The sequence below is a fragment of the Pteropus medius genome, unplaced genomic scaffold (assembly GCF_902729225.1).
Source record: "Pteropus medius unplaced genomic scaffold, Ma_sr-lr_union100, whole genome shotgun sequence".
In the NCBI taxonomy this organism is placed as follows: Eukaryota; Metazoa; Chordata; class Mammalia; order Chiroptera; family Pteropodidae; genus Pteropus; species Pteropus medius.
Window position 1 is genome coordinate 8,174,756 of NW_024344371.1, and position 24,949 is coordinate 8,199,704.

Sequence of the window (24,949 nt, forward strand, 5' to 3'; positions counted from 1 at the left end):
AACCAGTTGATATGTTGTTAGCTTGAAATAGAGGATGGTGGGAGTATTTAAACCATGGAAATTGGCAATACTGAAAATCAGGCTTCCCATCTCATTCTGAGCTGGTTGTTAAATAGTTACTGGCACACTATTGTCATGCGTATCGACAATCGTATTTCTTGATTTTTCTTTTTTTTGTTTTCTTAATCACCTTTAGTATGGATCTCTAAAATGTAGAAACATTTTAAATCTAATAAACAGTGAGAACACTGAGACTGTGAGAGGGAAACATAAAGGTCACCAGAAACCACTGATAAGCTCTGTGAAATTTCTAAGTCAGTTCATTTCAGTTCAGCAAGCACCTACTGAGCACCTATAATACGAATTCTTAGTCACCTTGGGAATATAAAGAAAAATAAACATGCATTGTGGTAGTTTAAAGCCTGCTAAGACTTCATCACAAAACAGTGTTTTGTGTGTGTGTGTGTGTGTGTGTATGTAAGTGTGTATCTTTCTGTGTATCTGCATGTGTGTGTATTTTGGTTATATGTAGCTGAATTAGGTTGAATAGTAGTTTCTTCTGTGAGTGAGAAAGTGTTAATTAAAACAATACTTAAGATTTTATTGTGCTTCATAATAGAATAGACAAATTATGTACTCTTAAAGGTTTTATAATCTAGTGAAGACAGAAGGAAGATAAATGTCTTAAAATAATGAGATATTTTCAAGGTCAAATATAGTGGTGTATCTGTCCAAGATGACTAGCTTTTACTCCAGAGAAAAGCAGTCTTTTTTTCTCATAGAGCATTTTCATGAACATAATTACATTTGATTTTACAGAAACCTGTAATGTAATGCATGTAGTAATCAGTTTTATAGTCTTTATTGATTCTGCCCTATCCTTGCCACAATTCATTAGCCAGCAAATGTCCTTGTTTCTGTCTCTAATATTTTTCCAGTATGTATCTTTCTATTTCAACTCTTTCTATTCTCACTCTAAGTGAAGCTCACATTACTTCTCTTTGGCTCATTCATTCATTTATACCTCAAACGATGAGTGCCTACCCTGTCTCACTTAGGATACAGAAATGAATGAGACACACAGTCCCTGCCTTTGAGGAATTCACAGAATAACTAACAGACCGCTGCACTGACCTTTTACCTGCTCATGCTCAAATCTGTTCAGTACACAATGCCAGATTACTCTTATTAAAGTACTGTTGGAACCACATTACTCATCTGCTCAGAGTCACTGCTGAATGCCTTTGCTGGTATTCAAGATCCTCTATGATCTGGCTCCCATCTACCTTTCTGGGTTTATTTTTAGCTCTTCTTCTAAATCGTTCCTGTGCTCTAGCCAATCTGGGTTACTTGCTATTGCCAATGTGGGCTTGGATATACTGTGTCCTTGATAGATTACAGCCTTTATTACGTTTCTACTGGAGTGTTCTCTGTACCTTTCTTCAGCTTAATATGTCCTGTCTTCCAAACTGCTGTGTATGGCTATACTGGTTTTATCATGCGTAAGTGTGCTTGTTGAGGAAGTTGAGTGATGGCAGAAATCCACGCTACCCTCCCCTTCATGTGTACCTGCAGGCTGCGTTCTAATTCACACAGAGGCACTGTAGGAGCTACCCTGTCCTGAGGGGCAGCTTAGTGAAGTGCTCCCTGAATTCCCCCCAGCGTGAGGGTTCTTTTTTCCATCTTGTAAAATCCAATAGCACTGTTTATTTGTATTTATTTGTACCAATGCAGCCATTCTTGTAATTTTTAAAACAAATAATATAACTAATATTTATTGCACTTATTGTATGTCAAACCCTATTCCTCATGACGTGGTTCTTAACTCATTTACTCTTCATAGCAACCAAAAGGCATAGATACTGTTGTGATCCCTGTTGTAGATATGGAAGCAGAAGTACCTGGAGGCTATGTATTTTGCCCAAGGTCACCCAAGAAGTAAATGGCAATGCCAGTATTTGAATGCCAATCTAAATCTTGTGCTCTTAACCTACTTGCTATATTACTCTTAGCAAGATTCTTATGATTAACTACTGTGTTGTTGTCATCCTTGCTACTCTTAGCAGCTAGCACAGTGCTTTATGACTTAGGAAATATGCAGTAAATGTTTACTATGTGGATGAATCGAGTGCATAGGCAGATTTCACAATATGTAAGTGCAAATTTTTGTTTTGCTTGTTTTTTGAGGAGTGGTATGGGATGAGAGGGCTTTTCGAGGCTTAGTAGCCTATACACTGTTCTTTCTGTGCTTCTTAAAAGATAGTACTCCATTATTCTGTTTGTCTCTCTTCTCATTTTATACTCTTTATCCAGTAATGTCATCTTTTCCCAGTGCCCAGTTACTACATATATGCCCTTGTTCCAAATGCATCACCAGGCTGGATATATCTGCTGTGTACTAGGCCTGTATGTGTAGTTTTCTATTGTAAATGTCCACTTGAATGCTTTATTAGCATTCAAACTCAGCATGTGTCAAACCAAACTCTTCTTTCCTATAACTATATTTGTCTTAAGGGGGTCATGTGGTTCCCTCTCACCTCTAAATCAGTCAGGTGTTCTTGCTGCTTCTACCACTTAAAACTTTCCAGGATATGTGCTGTCATTTCATTCCTTAATGCCATTGCCTTATTCAGTCCCGTGTTATGGATCTTCTGTGAGGTGATTCCTGCTCTCTTATTTTCTCTGCTATGGTGCTTTGGGGGAAGGACTAACACTTTTCATATTATTTAAAATTTGTCTACTTGTTTATCTTGTATATTAGTGTGTGTGCCTTTTGGGGACAATGATTTTGGTTTTGTTCCTTTTTTTAATCCTCAGTACCTAGTCTAGTGATTGTCCATAGTAGGTTCTTGGGAAATGTTGGTAGTGACAGTAAAGAGTGGTTGTGAATATATGTATATTTCATATACATGGCAAATTCTAAGTGCCGGATAAGTTGTCTATAGTTTGTTCAGTGCTAAACTATGCTTTTTTTATAAACAAATGAAATAATTAAAATCTAAATGAGATAGCATATATGAAGTGGCTAGCACAATGGCTTATACATAGTAAGTTCTAAATCATTTTTTTAGTATTAGTAGATAAATTAAAGCTTTTTCTAAGTACTATTTCAAAACAAAAGTTGATATGCATTTTACTTATTTGGTTATTTCAGCAAAACTTATTTTAAGTTTTTATTTATTTTCCATTTTGACAGAGCATAGCAAGGATGGCTTTCTTTGTTCTATAATGTTTGGGGCTTCACCAGGGAAGACTCAAATGGCTAGGGACTGGAATTATTTGGAGGCTCTTCATTCACACAGTTGGTGCTTGGACTGCGATGATCTGAAGGCAGAATTCAGCTGAGATTTTTGATTGGAGTGCCTTTCCATGGTCTTTCCATGTCACATGGGCTTCTTTACAACATAGCAACCTCAGTGTAGTTGGACTTCTTACATATGGCTCAGGACTCCAAGAGTTAGTGTCCTAGTGAATAAGGAGGAACCGTATGGCCTTTTGTGACCTAGCATTGGTAGTTAGGCTAGATTCTGGATTGAAGTACTCATGTGCCTTTCCAGATTTTGGTGAGGGGACATAGACCTTGCTTCATGATGTGAAGGATACCAAAAAGTATATGGCCATGTTTTAAAACCACTATACCAGATCTGCTGGTGTCCTATTTAGAAATCTGGATAGCATCCTTATCTTTCATTTTGCCCATACACTTTCATGTATCAATCCCAAAGTGCTGACCTTTTTCTTTATTTGAGAAATATCACCTTTCCTCCATTATCATGAACCCAGGTAAGAATTTTGTCACCTTTTACTTAGGAGTTTTCCGTAACCTCTTAATTGGTCTATATAATCTCTCTCATCTTGAATTAAATAATGATTCATCATATTGATTATAGGATAGTTCTTACTTCATACAGGTCTATGCCCAAATTGCTTAGCTTAGTTTGTAAAGATTGGCTCTACCTAAATTTCTACTCTGCACTTCACTTTGCTTCAACTGCTCCTTTGCATTCATTGACTGTCTTCCTTGCCTTCTTCGCCTAACTCCTTTTATTCTTCAGGTCTTATGTTGGCCATCACTTCCTCTGTGCAGCATTCTGGTTTCAAAAAATTTTCATTTCTTCTATTGGTTCATATGCTTCTCTCCTGCCATTAGAGTGACTACAGCTTCCATGAGGTCAGGGACTGCATCTTAAATCATGAGCCACTATTGACTGACCCATTATTATGTGCTCAGTAAATGCTTGCTAGACGATTGAAAACAGATTACACTTTGGTGGAATTCTCCAAAGGTTTGAAAGTGTTATTGGGCTCTCTAAAATATCTATAAAATTAATAGGGATTATTATTATTATTTTTTGCTTTGGGAGCCTTATGCTTGTAGAAGCTTTTAAATAAGGGAGTTTACATTCTGTGCTTCAACATTTTTATTTTGGTTTAAACATATACAACAAGACCCAAAAACATATTTGAAATATTCTTGTGTGCCAGAAAATTTAGAGAAGTGGGCAAGTATTAGATTTAAAACAAACTTTTATAAGAGTAAAGGCTATGAGAATAAAGTTGAAATCAGAACAGTATTGTTTTTGGTTGTGGTATTTTAAAGCTTTAAACGTGACCTTGAAATATTTCACATTACGGATTTTGTTTCAGCCTGTTTCTTTTTGGTCAGGAACATGTGATAGTTCATTTTTGGCAGTTGTACTATGTGAAAGGGCTGGGGTCAGCACTGCTGTTCAGAAATGGGTCAATGAATGTTCAGATGAAAGGAAAAAAACTTTTAAAGAGTCTTTATTTATTGTTGGTGTAATAAGACAAAATAATTATAAGCTTGAACCTCTCACTGTGTTCTTGCTTCCTCCATCTCTCAAATGCTTTGCCAAATTAACCACATCAACCAATTTTACAGAAAATAGATTGCTGTTTTAAATAGTTCTTTAGCTATTATTTTTAAGAAGCTTCTTCAGAAAATCTCTCTCCTCTCTTCTCATGTCTCCAAAAGGACATAAGTCTCCGTCATACTTATGTAAAAATCTTAAACTGCTTAAAGAGAGCAGGCAACATGTTCTAATTCAGTGACTGATAAAGTATAACTACCTATTTTCAGCTGAGCTAGAGGAAGAACTCTGTCCTACTGTTGCTTTAAAAGATGATTTTATTACTGTCAGGACAGATAACAAGCTAGGATTTTTCTAAGAGCAATAAATGACAAGTTGGTTTACTGCCTGTGGCTCTTAAACAATGTAACATTCTTAAATTAATGTAGGAAATTACTCAAGTATTCTTTGCATGCAGTCTAGATTCTCTGCGTGGAGATAGGATTGCTCTCTGTTTAGATTTTTCCTGAATTGAACAAGACACATAAGGTTTCTTCAAACCCTGGAACAGCCTTTGGCTCTCAAATTTGTGCCGGAATGTTGTCTGGAGTGTGATGGGCTCTTTGCCAGTCGCCATGGCAACTGACCAAGGCTCTATCTAGTCCTTTGGTCTATTTGCTTTAAATAAAAGATGACCAACATATCTAATCTGATTCTCCACATATGTATTTTCTTTAAAAATGATTAAAAATACAGTTTACATAAAGAAGTATAGGGTATCTGTTTCATATTTCTATTAGGCTATTTAAAAGAATTCTATGCAGCTGAAGAGTGTTCCAGCAAAGAAACAATGAAAATTGTCATTTTGGATGTGCGTAATTCCATTCGTTTGTGATTTTGTCAGTTGGCTTCTGTGCTTACATATGCAATGGAGTAATATACTAAATTTCCATTTACCTGCTTAGTGATGGAGAGAGACTTGTTGTAGAAATTAAGGAAATGGTATTATCATATGGTATTGCCAAGTGAAATGTGGTTTAAGTTATGATGTCAGAGTTATGATGTCATAAAAGTTAAAAGCATCCGTGAGGAATTAAGGTAATTAAGTATTCAGATGTTATAGACACCTAATAGTACATCTTCCAAAATTACCAGTCGGTAGCTAAAATTAGGGAAAGCTTTATATTTATGGTAATCTTTAGAAGTCTGAACCTTGGCAGTCGCTCCTATTTCTTTCGTGAGGAACTGGTGAACAGGAGAAGGTTCTGATCAGAAACTATCTGAGGAGTTACCTGGTGTTGATAGAAAAGTCTTTTTAAAAATTAGTTAATTTAAAAAAATCGAGGTGAAATTCACATTTGAAGAGTTTTGTACTGTGAGCCAACTGATGACATTGTTCCATTTTTAAGGTATGACTCTGATTGAAAAGGTGAGATGGAACTTGGATGATTGAGGCTTCCTCTGGTTGTCCAAATAACATGATTTCCTTGAATGTACAATAAAGTCTATTTGTATGAAATGAAAACAAAGAGTATAATTACTCAATACTTCTGCAAATAGAGATACTTTCATTTATTCGTTCAGGTATTTACTAAGTACTTAGCATGTGCTAGGCACTTTTCTGGGTTCTGGAGTTTTAGTGGTAAAAAAGCCCAAGTTCTTCTTTTTAAGGAGTTTAGAGTCTAGGGGAAGAGATATAATAAATAAACATATCTCTTTAGGTAGTAATGAGAGTTATGAAAGATAGTAAAGCAGTGTAAGGAAATAGAGAGTGGTGGGAAGTGTTATTTTAGATAAGGTCATCAAGAAGGGGCTTTTGGAAGACATTTGAGCAGAGATCTAAAGAAATTGAGAAACTGGGCCACAGGAAGAGCAAAAGCCCTGAGGTGGATCAACTTGGATTGTTTAAAGAACAGCAGTCGGTCAGTGTGACTACAGCAGACTAGGGGAGAGGTAGGCAAGGGAATGTCATACAGGACCTTATAAGCCTTGGTAGAAATTTGGACTTTTTTTTCTGAGTATGATGTGAATTTTTCATCAGGGAAGTGGCATGATCTAATTTATTTGTTAAAAGATGCAGCTACGTTATAGAGCATGGACTGTAGGGGAAAAAGAATAGAAGCAGGGAGACTTGCTAGTAGCTAATGCAGGAGTTTAGGGTAAAGATGGTAGCTTGGACTGTTATCTACCTTAGTGGTAGAGGTAGTGATAAGCACTTGGGTCCAAGAATATTCTGAAGATAGAGCTAGGAGGACTTGCTGATGAATTGGATGTAGATGGTGAAAGAAAGATGATTCCTTGTGGGTTTTTTTTTTTTTTTGGCATAGTATAATATCTTATGTAACATAAAATTTATTATTTTAATCATTTTTAGTGCATAGTTCAGTGGCATTAAGTACATTCATACTGTTGTATAACCATCACCACTGTCCATCTCCAGATTATTTTATCATCCCAAACTGAAACTGTATCCATTAAACAATAACTCCCCATTCCCCTGTATTCCCAACCCATGACAACCACCATTCTACTTTTGTTCTTTATGAATTTGCCTATTCTAGGTACTCCATATGAGTGTAATCATACAGTATTTGTCCTGTTGTGTCTGGATTATTTCACTTAGCATAATGTTTTCAAGATTCATCCACGTCATAGTGTGTATCAGAATTCCAGTTCTATTTAGGTTTCTTGGATTTGGTTTAGCAACTGTGTGAATGGTCGTGATATTATGTGAAATGGAAAAGACTTCTGAAGGAGAAGTTGGGGGTTAAAATCAGCTCTCTGTATACATGTTAAGTTTATATTTTTATTATTATTATTTTTTATTGTGGTGACAAGTTAAGTTTAAAATGCTTAGTAGACACCTGAGTGGATATGTTGATAAATCCAGAGCTCAGAGAATTTAAGGCTGGAGATTTAAATTTGGGTATCATCAGAGTATAGGTGATATTTAAGGCTCTGCAACTGAATAAGCTCACCTGGGAAATCAGGGTAGTTTTGAGAAAATGATCTGTTAACCAGCAGTACATTTTAAGATTGTGTTAAAGGAATACATATATTCTAGGACTTATCTAAGTTGCTAAACCTGTAGAGAGTTTAAAAAATTGATATTGATTTTAAATGTTCTAATTAGTATAGCACATTGGTTTTAAGTGGTTGTCTGCTTATTTTATTAGCCAATTCCCTTATTTTCTTTGGCTTAAAATAGTGGTGAGCTTTGTTCTTTTAGGAGTTCTCTGAGGAATTAAAAAAAATGTGTGTCAGGATGAATTGGGTACTGACTAGAATGATTATTTCCAAAAGCTACATAGAATAGAATTTTATCATGGTAGGGACAATTCGAAAATTAATAGATGCCAGTGATAATAGGATAGCGGGAGCTTATTTATGAACAGAGTCTTTTAGTGAGCAAATACCAGCTGTGCATGAGTAGGGGTGGCACTCATCCAGAGGAAGGACATTTTGGGGTAAATTTGTGTACTTTTTTTTTTTTTAACAGCAGAGAAGCTTTTTAGTTAGACTGCTGTTCTCTTTCTTTTCCAAAAGATTAAGTTTCAAAAGAAGGATCAGACCACTCTGGTGGGGTGAGGTGAAGGTGGAGGACATATTTGGAAAAGAGGGATGTTTCAACAATACTGTGATAGAGCTTTCCCTAGACACTGTGTTTCATAGGCATTTGACCAAGTATTTAAGAGCCAAATCTTAATATGACTTGTTTCTCTCCATTTAATGAGAATTGCTCAACTTAATTAGCTCCCAGTTTTGTCTTTACAATGGTCACGCCACAGAGCTTGTGAATATCAATTCTTTTAAAAGAATTTTTCTCATAAATAAAACATATTTAGAGCATCAAATCTTTGCAAAAGTAGTCTGGTAGTAGAAATTGTTTTTATAATGGAGAGAAAAGAGGTTTGATTTCATGTTACTAAAGGATGTTAAAAGTAATCAAAAGAAAAAGGGAAATTTGAGAATCTAGAGAGTCTACCAAACACCATTTTTAAAGGAGACCATTGAACTCAGGAAAGAATAGACTTGCTTGGAAACAATTCTGATAAATGGCACTTGGGGATCTAACCTCTGCCTTTGACAAAATCTTCTGCAAAGCTGCTATTTTTCCTTGAGGACCTTCAGTTAGGTCTCTGACATTTTTGTATTTGCCAAGGAAAGAATGTGATAATATAGATGGTGTTTTATTTTTATACATGATTAGATAGGATAGATGGAAGCCAGCTGTTGTTTAAATATGTGTCTTATGAGAAACACTATGAGGAATATGACATAGGCAGTAGTAAATCAAAGGTGGCAGAAGAGGGTATTGCTGAGGCTAGTGGAGCAGGGGTGGGACAGATAACGTCTCTTGTTTCTTCTGGTGATTCTTGGTGTTAGCTCTGGCAGAATTATGTAGGTTAGCGGATTACCTCACATGGACTGTGATTTTATGACTCAGTTTGTGAAACTGGAGAACCTAAGTCATTCTTTTAAAGTGTGTTTATTAATTATCTGCTATGTGTCAGACACTGTGGTAGGAATTTTGAATACAGTGATGAATAAGGCAGTCCAAATTGTTTATTTATATCTGTGAAAAGTTCCGCAAAGGAGAAATCCTATTGTCAGAAAAGCATATAATTGATCCTAATCTGAGCGTTTAGGAAAGACTTCCTTTAGGGAGTAATATTAGTCATATCTGCCTTTCTACAACCACCATTACTCTCTGTTCATTACTCTGTTTTATCTTTTTTATGGTAATAATTATAGCCCCAAATTCTCTGTCTGTCTGTCTGTCTGTCTGTCTGTCTATCTATTTATCTATCTATCTATCTATCTATCTATCTATCTATCTATCTATCTATCATCTATCTAATCTATCTATCTATCTATCTATCTATCTATCTATCTATCTATCTATCTATCATCTATCTAATCTATCTATCTATCTATCTATCTGTCTGTCTGTCTGTCTGTCTGTCTGTCTATCTTATCCTCTCCCTCTGTGTTTCCTCCTCTCCCCTCTCCCATTAGAATGAAAACTCCTGGAGAGCAAGGATTTTGTGTCAGAAAACTCTGAATGGAAGGGAACATGGGGTGGTGAAGGAACAGAAAGAAGGCCAATGAGGTGGCAGTCACTGTGAGAGGGAGAGCAGCAGCCTTGAAGACCTTGTCAAAATTTTAGAATTTCAGAATTTATCCTGAGGACATTGGGAAGCAATTTTAAGCAGGGGGTAGACATCATTAGATTTACTTAAAAATTACTTCATTGTTACATGAAGAATGGAGGGGATGTTAGAATGGGCAAAGGAGACCAGTGTAGGCTATCACAGTAACCTAAACAGGAGAGCATGGTGATGTCTTAGACTAGGGTACTGGCAATGGACATGGAGGAGGGGATAAAATTGGTAGGTCTTGATGATGGATTGTATATGAGAGAAGAGAGGGAGGAGTAGGGGATGACCTCCATTCCAGGTTTCTTGATTGTATAACTGAGTTGATGTCAGATACATTTTCTTAATGCATTTGAAAAAATAATATGCATATTTTAAAATTTGGTATATAGTAGAATTGCCCCTGATTGTGAAAATTTAGCAAATGTTTTCCAGTCAACTTTTGGTCAAGGTAAGAAAACAATACTTTTTAGTCTATACTGTTTTAACCCAGTAATAAGTAATCTATGTCTTTGCTTAAGGCTTGATAAATGTTATGTTTGACTGGAATCCTAGAAGTTTTTTTTAATGGTTCTATTGAGATATAATTCACATACTTTACAATTAATCTATTTGAAGTGTACAATTCAGTGGCTCTTAGTATATTCACAGAATTGTGTGTCCATCACCATTTTTATTACCACCAAAATAAATTCTGCACCTCTTAGACATCATTCCTCAATATCCCCCTGTACTACAGCCCTACACAACCACTAATTTACTTTCTGTCTCTATAGATTTGCCTTTTTTGGACATTTCATATAATGGAATCGTACAATATGTGGTCTTTTGTGGCTGACTTCTTTCGCTTAGCATGTTTTCAAGGTTCATCCATGTTGTAGCATGTTTCAGTTCTTTATTTCTTTTTATTACTAATAGTCCATTGAATAGATATATACTACATTTATTTATTCATTTCATCAGTTGATGGATGTTTGGGTTGTTTCCACTTTTTGGTTTTATGAATAATGTTGCTATGAATATTCATGTATAAGTTTTTATGTGGACATATATTTTCAGTTCTCTTAGGGCTATACCTAGCAGTAGAATTGCTGGGTCATATGACAATTCTGTGTTTAACCATTTGAGGAACTGCCAGATTGTTTTCCAAATGTAAAATGGCTATCCCATTTTACATTTCTACTAGCAGTGTACAAAGATTCTAATTTTTCCACATCCTCGCCAATACTTATTTTTTGTCTTCTTGATTATAGTCATCTTTGTGGATGTGAAGTGGTTTCTCATTGTAGTTTTGAATTGCGTTTCCCAATAGTGTTTCTATTGGACTAAAATGAAAATGAGATGGAAGCTGGGCAGTTTACTGGTTGATATAGAATTTAAAAAGTCTTTTTGATCATAAGAGAGTAGAGATAAATTGGCATGTACAAGTATTTTAAGCATTTTTCTAAGGCTTTATATTCTCTTTCTGGTTCTCATTTGGCAAGTAACAGTTAAAACATTTATTTTGTACCTTAAGTTCAAAAAGATTTTGAGGTTACACAAAAATAATTTTCACAAATACCCCAAATATTTTTGTTGTAGTTTTTCTTTCCCTTTAAAATACAATCTTCATTCCTTTTGGCTCCTAAACAATATAGTTGAGAATTTCTAAGTGATTATAGGAAAATTTAATTGAATGATTCAAGGACTACCTTATACCAGATAGCATGTTTACTCATGGATGCTACCTTCACAACACCTCCAGGCTTGTGGAGGAGACAGATACACATATTTATTTACATAAAATAAGATATATAATAATAGGATACACATAGTATAAGGAAGAATGTAGTAAGTGCAGCAGTTGGTATAAACAGAGTGCGTTAATACCAGAGTGGAGAGAAATTAATCACAGTGTTAAATAGAGGCACTGTTTTGAAGGCTAGATCAAATTTGGCAGATAGAAAGATAGCAGAAAAGAAGAGAATTCCAGTTTGAAGGAACTATATGAGCAAAGTCATGGTAGCAGGAAATTTTTTGTAAGGTATTTGGAATGATAAGTAGTCTGCATGACTCTAGTGCATAGTATATTGGGACAAGAGGTCTTTTGGGGAATCCAGCTGAAGATAGACTGGATGCATATGTAAAGAAGTTTGGATTTTTGTCCTGTAATCAGTGGGATACATTAGAAAGTTTTCTGCTAGTCCACAGTTCATGATGAAACCTGTGCTTTTCAAAGGTAAGATTTATAATGATGTCGAAGGACAAATTAGAGACAGATTGGAGGCAAAGGAGGCTGTTAAAATAGCTATAGAGTTGACTTATCAACTAAAACTGGCTTAACATAGTGGTTTATTAATTTCATATAACAAGGAATCTGGAAGTTAAAGAGTTGGTTAAAAAAGCATTCCAATTATATCAGGGGTGGCATTTTTGCATTTCTCTTGGCTTAATTCTTATAAGATGACTATCTCATTCAATCACAAAGAGGAAGAAAAAAGAGTGTGCTCCCTTATTGCTTTTTTGTTAGGGAAGAAAACTTTCACTCCCTAGCTTCACTGACTAAGATTGAATCTCATGATTGTGACTTTGCTGCAAGGGAGGCTGGAAAAATGGGGAATCTGACATTTTCTACCTCTATAGTGGAAGGTGAGCTATGTCTTTGGAAAGAAGGGGCGGGGGTAAAAGTTCTCAGTCATAACAACTAGTAGTGTCCGCAGATGCTAATGTCCTCTAGTTAGTAGTAAAAAGTCGAAAGAAGAGACAAATTTAAGAGATACATTAAAAGGGAAAGAGGAATTAAAGATGACTCCAGGTTTTGGTGGTGAATGAAAAGGTGAGCCACTTATAAAAATGTATTTCCCAATCTAAAATTGAATTGGGTCTTTAGTCTATTAATGACACTTATTGAATCTATAACTTGATGCCTAGGACCCTATAACCTTACCTTCTAATCACTAAACCTAACATAGAGGAGGCAGTTGGAAGTAATACAGTGGTTTTTAAGTGCTATTCCTAGGACCAGTGCCAGCTTGCTGCATAAGGATCACCTGGGGAGCTTGTTAAATAAATCAGAATCTCCAGGAATTGATACTTTTAAGTCTGGGATTTGACCATCAATTTTGTTAACAAGCTCCCCAGGTAATTCTGATACACAGCTAGGTTTGGGTATATTTGGTAAAAGTGTGGACTTTGGTTTCAGGCAAACCTGGATTTGAATCCCAGCTTTTTACTTATTAACTGTGTGAACTTGGGCAAGGCACTTGACCTCTCAGAGCTCAGAGCTTTCCCTCTTCTGTGAAATGTGTAATAATAATAATAATAATAATAATAATAATAATAGCAGCTACTTTACAGAGCTATTGTGAAATATAGAGATATGTATGTAATATGTCTAGCATAATGATTGGCACATAGTAAGGATTCAGTAACTGGCTATTGTTAATGCGTGTTAGCCTGTGGTAAGTACTTTGCATTTGACTTAGCAAAGAAACACAGATGTCTATATAGCCACAAAAAAATAAGAAGCAAAATATAATAAATTGCTTCTTTTCTTGCTTAGTATCTATTGTAATTAATAGCTGATTTCCTTTTGGTCTAGCCAAGTATCTTCTAGGCTTGAGCATGAGTCTTTGTTTATTTTTTTAACTGCAGTTTTGGATGTATCTGTTCTGTGTAATCTATATAATTATATAACTTAAAAATGGCTAATATAACAAAAACCCTAAATCCCATTTCTGTGAAATATGTTATTTAATATTTAGTAGGAACTATTTTTCACAATGATGTTATATAAAACCTTAGACATTCTCGCACTTATAAAACAAAAAAAATTCCAGACGATATCAGATGAATATGTGCACATTAAGGATCATTTTGTTATTCTTAAAGTTTATGTATAGTTGCCTGGGTTAATAATTATAATGTTATTTTGGATGGTTGTTCTGTGTGGTAAATGACTACTCACTGAAACTAAATGCTTATTTTTCCTGTTTCAGTGCATAAACAGGTCTTGGTGGAAAAGAGAAAAGACACTAACATTGAATATTTACTTTGTGCTAGGAATTTGACTTAATTTGTCTCATTGGAAAGAGGCAGCATGCTATAGTGGTTACCTGTGGTGTCTGAAGGCATGTTGCCTGCTTTACTGTCCCAGTTTCTGCATTTACAGCTGCCTGACTGTAGGCAAATTACTTACCATTCAGTGCCTTGGTTTCTTCATTTACTATTATTATACAACTACCTCATGAGTTTGTTATAAGGATTAAATAAGCTAACATATGTAAAGTGTTTAGGAAGTGCTTGGCATATAGTACTATATTATTGTTAGCTCTTCTTTAAGTTTCACAAATTCACACTGCTGTATAATCTCAAAAATATCTTGTGAGATAGGTATCTTCTTAATCTTTGTTTCATAGGTAAGAAAACTGAGGTTCGGTGAGGTTAGTAACTTATCTACAATTGCCCATCTATTTAGTGATGTAAATCCTAGATGCTTTTTCATGCATTCTACAATGCATTTTATGTGTTAGTTATTTTAAAAAATCCTCAAAATGGTAATCACTTATATGATTCATATGGTATTAAGTAATATTGATTTTCATTTATCAAAAAAATTTTTTGCTGCTAGCCAATAGCATTAATAGATTAACTGTTTTTTCCACTTTAAGTGTTAATATTTTGAAAAAAACTAGTATTGATCCTTACTTTAAAATATGGCATCAAAGGGTAACTGAGATATTTAAAAATATACCATTTAATGCAATCGCTATTTAATTGAAATTAATTACATAAATATAACTTACCTGGGTTTAATAATGATATTTTTATAACATTATTTTGTCAATGATGATCATAATGGTACCTTTGTGGACTTTTCATAGTTTTTGAACTTTATTTTTAATTCGTCGTGTAGTTATATATATTTGAATACAGTACAATTGTTTATTTCACTCATGATCTGGATGCCCCCTGTGATTGAGTAGATTATCTAAACCTCAAGGTTCATACATTTTATAGAAAACAAAGTTATACTTGCTAACGGATAACCATTAATGTATATTAATAGTATTAGTTGTGATATGTGTGTCTACCTTTATGGTATCTTTTATAAGAATAATTCAGTGTACTGAATAAGGAACTTAGCATCAAATATTAAAGTGAAAGATAAGGTAGTGGGTTTTTAAAAAAAATTAATTGTGTAATTGTGTAATAGAGAGGTAAAAGGTCCTAAAGCCTTCTATTAGGAATTTTTCCTTACTTGCTCTTCCTCTTCCTCCATAAGCACACAGACACATGCACCATCTTCACTCAGCATAATAAAATAAAAATACTGTTCTATGCGATAAGATTAAAGGTAAAAAGCCCAAACTGCTTTTCCTTTCTTTTTTTCCTCTATGGTTTTAGGTAGAAAGCATTATGCACAACATGCTTTGAGATTTCCAATTAGAAGCTGTAGCAATTTTGTTTTGAATAGCTCTAAAGAAGCTGTTGTCTGGATGTTTCCTCCTCAGTGCTCTTTGGCCTACCTTTTAAATTTCTTTTGGTAAAGTGCAGCTTGCTGCCAGTAATTCATTCTCTCACATAGTTCATGGAAGTTGCTGAATTTGATCGTGATTTAGAAAGAGAACAGTTACCCTAACTTTACATTTAGTATATTCTTCCTTAGTTTCACTTCATGTATAACATATTGGTGGCAAAAGTATTGTACATTCTCTGAATTTTATGATCTGATTTTGTCCAATAAGAAGTTACCCAGATCTTTTTCAAAGAACAATCTTTCTTCTTTTCTTAATTATTCTTTCCCCCTCCTCCCTAACTTGGCTCTCAACAATTCATTTTTCCTCAGTTTTTTTCCTCAGTAAATTATTTCCCCCATCACATCTTCCTGAGGAATAAAAAGGGGCCCTTAATCCTCAGTGGGGCAATGTTGGAAGGGTCACTGAGAGGGAGAGAGCAGAGGGCATATGAAGCATGGGTTTCAAAACCAGCTGCTTGGCTCCTAAGATTTTGAGACTGAAGGGTGGATCAAGTACTTTGTTCACATCCTGATTCCTGTGATTGCTGTATTGCTTTTCTTTGGAAGAGCTGCTATCAGAATTGTAAATTCTCTTTCCTGCATTGCAGTTTAGTTAAGGACATTCTGAAGGAATTGGTGTTGGTTTTCAGTGCTTTTGCTGCACTACTTTTTCTGGTTTGGGAAAGATTCTTGTTTATTAGGTTTCTAGGTCTGGCAAAAAGTGGCTGGTTGCTGTCACAAGTAAGATGACTATTTTTAGGGGTTAGTGTCTAGAATTTTCTGTATTACCATGGTGATAGAAGGCTTTCTAATTTATCTCTGATTTTGAAGGCTTTACTTAATTACTGAGGGCATTAATACTTTTTTTCTTTAATTATACAGGCCAAGGACTTAAGATTTTTCTTAATCTTAGTTTTACCACTGATTTACTTTCCCTGTTTCTTACTAGATGAAAATGTGAGATTCAAGGGGATTGCTTCTTGTTAATGAAGATGTTGTTTATCCTGCTCTGGAAAGGAAAAAAAATAAACAAACCCGGAACAAAACTCCTATGCAGCCTTTTTTGTATTTGAAAACCTATTGAACCTAATCTTGCTAGTGAGCAGGTTTGAATATTGCCTTCTTTTTAATGAGCCATTTCATACCATGTTGTGGCTTTAGTTTTCAGAGATTTAGATAGTGTACTCTTATGTTTTGTTATACCAGCCTACCATAGCTACCATTATTTGCACTAGGTTTTCTTTATGAAGTCCCATTTTTCTGGAGTTGAGATGAATAGAAAAATGAAGATGACATTGGATGTTCTTGGGGAAAGGTGGTGGTTAGGAATAGACTAACCACCAGGGAAATTTACAAACCTTTCTTTAATACCAGAATATTTTTAACCTTGCATATATTATCTAATTTTGAATCATATAACTTAAAATGTTAGCACAGAAGTATTAAGAGGGAATTTCATGAAGTCATACAATGGTAAAGCTTAAGAGAGACCTTAGGGATCATAGAGTAACCAGTCCTGATACTCTACAGAGGAATATCATCCATCCATTTATTCATTCAATACATATTTACTTAATGCTTATTGTTTTAGGTGCTCAGAGATATCCCTACCCTTATGGAGTTTACAGTAAATAGATGATAAACATCTTAATTTAGTAATTACATAATATGTTAGAAAGTGATAAAAGTAGTTTGGGATAAGGGAGAGAGGAAGTACTTGAGAGTGAGGGTGGGCTTGCAATTTAGAATAGGGTAGGCACACTGAAAATAAGACATTTGAGCAGAGACTCGAAGGATATGAGAGAGTAGTCTGTGTGACTACCTGAGGGAAGATTGTGTCAGGCAAAAGGAACAGCCAGTTCAAAGGTTAGTAGAGGGGAGCATGTCTAGCTTACTATCCAAAGAATAGTAAAAAGACCACTGTGGCTTTTGGAGTAAGAAGTGGACTGGAGTAACAGGTGCTGAAAATTAACAGAGTTAGGATGCAGGGGTGTGGGGAACTGGATAGATTATGTGGGGTCTGGTGAATTGTTGTAAGGACTTTTACATGAGTGAAATGAGGGAGAGGAGTGGCAATGAAGGATTTTTGAGCAAACATGATCTGACCTATGTATTCACTTAGTCATTCTGATTGCACTGTTGAGAAGAGATAACTGGGGTAAGGTTGCTAGATTTAGCAAATAAAAATATAGGACACCCACCTAGTTGAATTTGAATTTCGGATAAACGACAACTAATTTTTTTGTATGCATATGTCCCATGTAATGTGTGACTGACCACCCATACGGCAGAATGTTAACTACTTTTTTATAATTAAAAAAACCACAACTCTTCAATGTTACTATCAATCACTATAGATTATTGTTACCATGATTCTACTGGTCCCAAGGTTTGGGCCCTTAGAGCAAATTTTTATTTCTCTCTTTCCTGTCTTATCTATATTACTATCTTTTTACATTGTGGTCATCTTATGCCCTAGAATGTTACAAATGTAGTTGGGCTCTAGTCCATGACTGCCTATTGTTTTAGGTTCTAGGTACAGTCGTGAACAAAACATTCAAAAAACCTTACCCTAACAGAATTAACACTATAGTGGTGGAGACACAATAAACAAGGTAAATAAGTAAATATATAATATGTTGAATATTGGTATAGCTGTAAAGAAGAGAGAAAAAGCAGGAAGGGGAATACGAAATATCCAGTATAATGATGTGGGAGTTACAATTTCAGATAGGATGGCCAGTGAAAACCTCGGTGCATGATGGTGTTTGAATCAAGACTTGAAGGAAGTGACGGAGAAAACCAGGGTACATGGAGGGACCGTTCTTGGCTGAAAGAACAGCAACTGCAAAAGTCCTGAGGCAGGCGCGTACCTGGGTGTTAAAGACACTGCAGGGCGCATTGTGTCTGGAGTGGCATGGAAAGGGGAAACATCGCAGAGGATGAGGTGAGAGAGACGAAGGGGAGTGGCTTTTAGTGTTTGGGCTTTATGGTATGTTAGAGGTTTGGATCCTAGGCCTACCTGTGGCATTATCTCTGGGCCTGTTTCTTCATTACTGAAAAGTAGACAGAAGACTAAAATGATACTGTAGGTTTCTTTTGGCTCTAAAATAATCTTTAGTTTGAAATCTATTATTTTTTTCTTTTCTACCTTTTCAGCTCTTTTGCAAAGCAATTAGTTTATGATTTGGGATTCTTCTGTACTGTTCATGAGCTTATCTCTGTGCTCCATCCAACTGGGCAACTTTCCCTTATGTTGCTCTTGTTCCTCTTTCTTTCTTGACTGAACTTGAAGGTTTGGATAGTCCTTTGATAAAGAAGAGGAAATTTTTCTCATCACCTTGTCTAACTATTAGTTCTTCTGACAATCATATTCTTATTTAATCTTAGCTAATAGAATTAAGAAACATAATTTTATCTACTAAGAGATTGAAATTCTTTTGGATGACAGATTTGATTTAAAGCTAGAGAGAACGAGTCTACAGCCATGCCACCCTGAATGTGCCTGATCCTGTCTGATCTCGGAAGCTATGCAGGGTTGGGCCTGTTTAGTACTTGGATAGGAGACCACTTAGGAAGACCAGATGCTGTAGGCATTAAAAAAAAAAAACAAACATCATCTAAGCAAAATAAACCAGACAGAAAAAGCTGAAAAATCACATGATATCACTTATATGTGGGATATAAACCTAAAAGCAACACATGAACAGGACAAACAAACAGAGACTCATAGACATGGACAATGGACTAGTGGTTACCAGAGGGTGGAGGGTAGGAGAGGAGGGGAGAGGTAGATTGGGTAAAGGAAGTCAAATATAGAGGGGTAGGGGGAAGGTGAAGTGGGTAAAGGGGATCAAATATATGGTAGCTGAAGGAAACGGAATTTTGGGTGGTAATCACACAATAGAATATATAGATGTCAAATTATAATGTATACCTGAAAATTATATAATTATATTAACCAATGTTACCCCAATAAACTTAATTTAAAAAAAGTATAAAAAAAGAATAATAATAATAAAATAATAAAGCTAGGGAGAAAGAGAAGAAAAACCAGGTTTGACTCAGCTAACAACAAATCCCAATTGCCAGTCCAAGATTAAATGGAGTATAATGTGCAGAGAATCATGAGATTCTTAATAGGATACTTCTAAGGAAAGGTCTTAGCTAGCTCTTAGTCCTAAATGAATGTTTACTTACAAATATTGGAGTGAGACTACTCTAAGATGTCATTTTGATGGGTTCAATGAGCAGATGACATGAAGCTTTACAATCTTCTTAAGTATAAATTCTGTTGGAAAAACAAAGTATTATCAAAACTTTTGGTGCCTTTAAAATCCGACACAAAAATAGGATTTGTAGGCTTTAAAATTGTAGCTTTCATATAGTAGTAATGAAACAGTATAATCACTGAATAATTCTGCCATCACTTATAGCTTTCATAGGGTACTATGAATTATAAAGGAACAAATCCAAAAATCTAAAGATCTATCTTATTTTATGTCACCTTGTAGACTTTGAGTACTGCAAGAGAGTAAGAAAAAAAAAAGAGAATATTAGGTACCAACGTATTAGGCTAAGTTTATGGTGACATTAAAGATGGCGATCATATTTTATAATAGTAAGTTTATAGTTATTTTTGCTAATAATCATTTTCTTTACCTGTTGTGTATTTGATGAGACTTTTGTAGTGATTATTCTTTTGAGCCTGGCTGAAAGAATTAAAGATAAAGAAATACCTAATTGGAGCTTTTTAAAAAAACTAAATATAATTATTTTAGGAATGAGGTGGAAAGGATTCATGAAGCTTCACCAGACACCCAGTTGTATATATATATTTACAGCCTCTACCTTGCTTATTTTGTTTTCCTACACTATAAAACTGTCTGTTTTTAAATTTAAATTGAAAGACTATACACTTAAAATAGGAGCCTATTTAAAATAATGGACTAAGTTATGAAAAACAAATGAAGTTTATTTGGTATCTTTTGTACATTATTGAAGCCTAGACTTGAAAATATGTAAGCTAATTTTTGTAGCTATGGTAATTTTACTGGTTCATTAGCTGTGCCAATTCAAAGTACAATATGCTTTAATTAGTGTAGGCTTTGCTGTTTCTATTTAATGGACACTGATTTTACTCCTGATAGATAAAATGTAAGCAAGACAGCTAACTTAGTTCCAGTAAAACAGCTTGAAAAGTGTAGTCTTTATTATTTTTAAAAACTAGCCAATTAAGAACGAGGAGGTAAATTTTTACTGAGATAGCTCCTCTGACACTGAGAGAAATGTCTGTGTCCTTCCTGCTCTTGGCTCTACCAGAATCACATTGTTGGGAGATTGAATAACTTGGTCATGAAAAAGCTTATTCTCTAAATTAGTGTCAGCAAGATATATAACCCTCTTGTTTTGGTAAATTTTTATTGGAACACAGCCATGCTCAGTCATTTATATACTGTCTGGTTGCTGTGGTGCTCTAATGATAGTTGAGTAATTGCAAATCAAGTGATCCACAAAGTGTATTTACTCTTATTTGGTCCTTTAGGGAAAAGTGTGCTGCCTCTTCTATATCTAAGTCTTTTGTAGTCAGATCACGTTAAAGTTTTGGTGGAGTTTTTCGAGGTTAGTATTTTTGTGTTTAATTTCTCACCTGCTTTATTCTAAGAAAAATACTTTTTTAAAAAGGTCATTTTGAATTGTCAGTTTCCAGCTTTCTCATCCATAAGTAGATATACTACCACCTTGCAGGTTTGCTATGAGGGGTCAGTGAGAAATGTAAATAAAGTGCTTAACAGAGTACCTGACATCCAGAGAGAATTCAAGCAATGGGGAGATATAATAAGAGAAAGTCTAGGTGTTTATTTGGGTTATTTAGGATGGCATGTTTTTAGAGATGTTGATTTGTCCACAGAGCTGGCTGTAGAGGCCTAGTTTATCCAGGTTCTTCATATAACATTTCTGATTAACTTCTCTCTATCCTTTTTTACTTCTTTCTTCTCTTTGTCCCTCTCTCTTTCTCTTTCCTCCCTGCCTTCCGATTTTCATACATTCCTATCTTCTTTTCTTTTTGACCTATGTAAGCATTGCTGCTCAATTTAAGTCAGTGGTAACTACGCTAGGGAGAGTCATGCAGAGAACCTAACACATAGAAGCATCTTCCTTATTTTTAGTTCCGTTCTCTAGGAAGCAGAGGAAGTCTAAAATCTTGTAACCTCCTTGCCCTCTTTATTCTTATGTGATAATGTATATTGTCAGCTGTCTAGGTATGTGTAAAATTTACTCCTACCACAGCAAATTTCAGGGTAGTTCTTAAGTTTTGTCCTGAACCATGATGCCAAAGGTTCACTTTTAGAAAGGCATAGTTTTCTTCCAGAAAATAGGATAGATGATAGATTCTCCCTAACATTTTGAAGGAAACTTGATCTAGTGATGATAAATTGAGCCTAGCACTCTTATATTGCAATCACCCACTTAGTTGTTGTCGTTTTATGAAAACACAAACTTAAAAAGCTATTATTTTGCTTGACAGGTATTTTTAGAAGATCAGTTTGAAACCTGGAACTTAATCCTTTCTAGTTATTATAAAATCAGCATTAATATAAGAGAGCAAGAAAAAAGAATCTTAGAATATATATATTTTTTGTTTTTATTGGCATTTGTTATTATTTTGTGGTAGTTTTTAGTTTTTGTAGGTATCAGGAGAAAAGATATGGAAAAGAGGTGAAATTCTAGGATGACAGTTATAGCATTAGCAGACACTTAGACAACAGTATTAACAATTACCCACATTTCTGAACGTTTTTGGCTCCCTCATTTGAAAAACTTTTTATCCATAGTAAATTTAATTCTGTTTTAATTCTAGATTCTTTTGTTTGTGGTTTTGAAAGGAGTTAAATAGGGTCTGAATTTCTCATTGAAATGTTTCTACCTTTTTAAAGCTAATACTTAAATTCATTAAACCTAAACTTTATATACCACCATTCTATTAATGGTAAAGAATCTTTCCGTTTTTCTCATTTATTTTATGATAAGCCGAGATTTTGTAGAGGCAGATATTAATCCCTAGTCTTTTCGTCTCTGTGACTAAGGTTAGTATTTAGTGTTTAATTTCTCACCTGCTTTATTCTAAAAAAGGGACATTAAGTGGTTTTCTTGGAACTGCAATTTAAGTCAGTATAAAGTTAGGGACATAAATATTGAATGTACCTTATTTTGTGTATTTAGAAGCAACCAGATAGCAAGGTTTAAAAAGTTATTTTGTGTCTGGAAATAGATAACATGGAAGATGGGGATTGTTTAGTTTTCAAAAACTTTTTTTGAGAAGTTAAGAGTTTTATCTTGCCAGGATATACATATATAGAGAGGAGAGTCTTGGTGAAATATAACTCAAAGGCATATAGTTAGTATTAGCATGTTGTTTGCTTGTATATGAGAAAAACCAGTAACAGATTGATTTAATTTATCAAAGGAGGAAGAGGAGGGGAGAGAAGAAAAAAAGACATTTGGAACTAGCGAATTTTGTTTTCCTTTCTTTGGCTAAGTTGCTGATTAACTGGCAACTAGTGAAGAGAACAGTCAGGATATTCTGCCCTTGGGCAGCTGGGTGGGTGATCAAAAACAAAACAAAACAAAACAGTTTTAGATGTTTATGAATTCTTCAGAAGACCTTGGGTGTTTTAACTATGACTTGCATGTTGGAGGTTGTCCCCGTATTATGTCTGCCTCTATCCTTCTTAGCATTTCCATGCCAGATCTGCATCAGAATTTCTCACTTTGCCTTAATTATGGTCTTGTTTCCATGATTTTTTTTTTGTGTGTCTGTGTGTGTTCATTGGTGTTTTAGATGGCCTTTTCAAAAGTTAATGCTCCATTTTCCTGGGGTTTTGTTGGCTGTTGTAAATCATCATTTTAACATTGTGTGCATGTAATTTGTTAGTTCTCAGATCAAAAAAGTCTTAGCCTGTTTGAAACTGTATGGGAAATCTGAGCCACAATGTGTATGCATTGGATTTCTTTGAGCAGTTTTCTAGAAGAAATTGGTAAACCAACAAAAATTACTTACCTTAAGCAGTTTATGCTCTTTTACCTTATTGTTGCTTTGAAAGTTTAGGTTATGATTTTGGAATATTTTGCAAATGTCTTTTCGGTGGTCAGATTTACTGTTGCTATGTGCTTTATTTTTGATGAAGAATGGGAATAATCTTATGATAAATTCTGTTTCCTTACAGACAAAGGCGATCGGTTTGTTAGATGTGGATGTGTATGGCCCTTCAATTCCAAAGATGATGAATCTTAAAGGAAATCCAGAATTATCACAGAGTGAGTAAAGAAGAGATGAATACTATGATAAAAGTTACCCTGCAGGGTACTAAATAAAAGTCAGGCATTTTACCATGTACCATGTGTACTCTGGACACAGTGTAATGTAATAATTCTGAAATCAGGTATGGAGCCAGACTGCCTGGGCTTGAATTCCAGCTCTTTCACTGACTATGTAGGTTTGAGTGAATTCTTTAACCTCTTTGTGCCTCAATCCCCTCACTCCCATATGTAAAATAGGGTTAACAATTGCTGTGAAGAATCGCTCAATTACAAAATTGCTATAAGTGTATTGCATTTAATACAGTGCCTAGCATGTAGTAAGTGATCAAAAAGTTAGTGCATCACCATTGTTTCTTTATATTAAATGTGTAGATGTATGGGAGTATTTGATTGGAAAGTAAGTAATTTATTTGTGTTAGAAAAGATGGAAATTATTTTCCCTAATCAGATTTTTGTCATATTTTAAAAAACCCCAAACATTACTTTCTTTCCCTAGCCTTCAGTGCCATCAATAGGACAAAGTAATTTTTTGAGTAAATCTTTAATATTTACTACTTTCATTGTTACATTTTCTCATAATGCTATCAAATATAAAGCTTTAAGAACAAAAAAATTCTATGATCAAAAAATGAAAAATTGGAACAACTGGTCACTTTTCTTGAAAAATTGTTTTAAGTGAAATTAGTTTATTGAAATTTATTTCTAATTATAATAAGAATATAAAATTGAATAATTTCTTTTTGTTTCTTATTGAGCTTTTTATTTTCCATGGATCTAGAACAAAATAATTGTATTTACAAAGGGTGTTTATTAGATTATATGTATAATAGAAGTATTTTTTTGTTGTTATAAAATTAGTTGTACACCTTGTCTGCTATTTAAGGTGCTTTTGTTTGTGGTTTAGTTGTTGGAGTCAATTACAGTGTTAATTCTGTATAACTGGATTCTTCTTAACAGTTTGAAGGAAACTTGAAGATCTAGTAATGATATAATTGACCCTAGTGGTTTTTACTGCCGGCACTCAGTGGTTTTCTCGTTTTGTGAAAATATAAACTTAAAAGTTGTTATTCTACTTTCCTTGTTCTTTGTCCTTTTATTGGAATTCATATTTAGTTTGCAAATATGTGACATGAGCCAAGATGTCAAACTTTCACAAGAAG

At 34.6% G+C, this 24,949-nt stretch overlaps 1 protein-coding gene and 1 pseudogene across 4 annotated transcripts in view; both read left to right on the plus strand.

The window, feature by feature from the left end:
* Positions 1–24,949, plus strand: part of NUBPL (NUBP iron-sulfur cluster assembly factor, mitochondrial) — a 294,710-nt gene that overhangs the window by 10,510 nt on the left and 259,251 nt on the right. For all 4 annotated transcript variants that reach the window (XR_005654429.1, XM_039870497.1, XM_039870496.1 and 1 more), the window contains exon 4: positions 23,696–23,786. Coding sequence is in view for 3 of the 4 variants with exons in the window: in XM_039870497.1 (XP_039726431.1) it covers positions 23,696–23,786 (91 nt within the window). In the remaining variant the exon portion in view is untranslated. The remainder of the gene's footprint in view (positions 1–23,695; positions 23,787–24,949) is intronic.
* LOC120608646 (uncharacterized) lies at positions 18,945–19,063 on the plus strand (annotated as a pseudogene).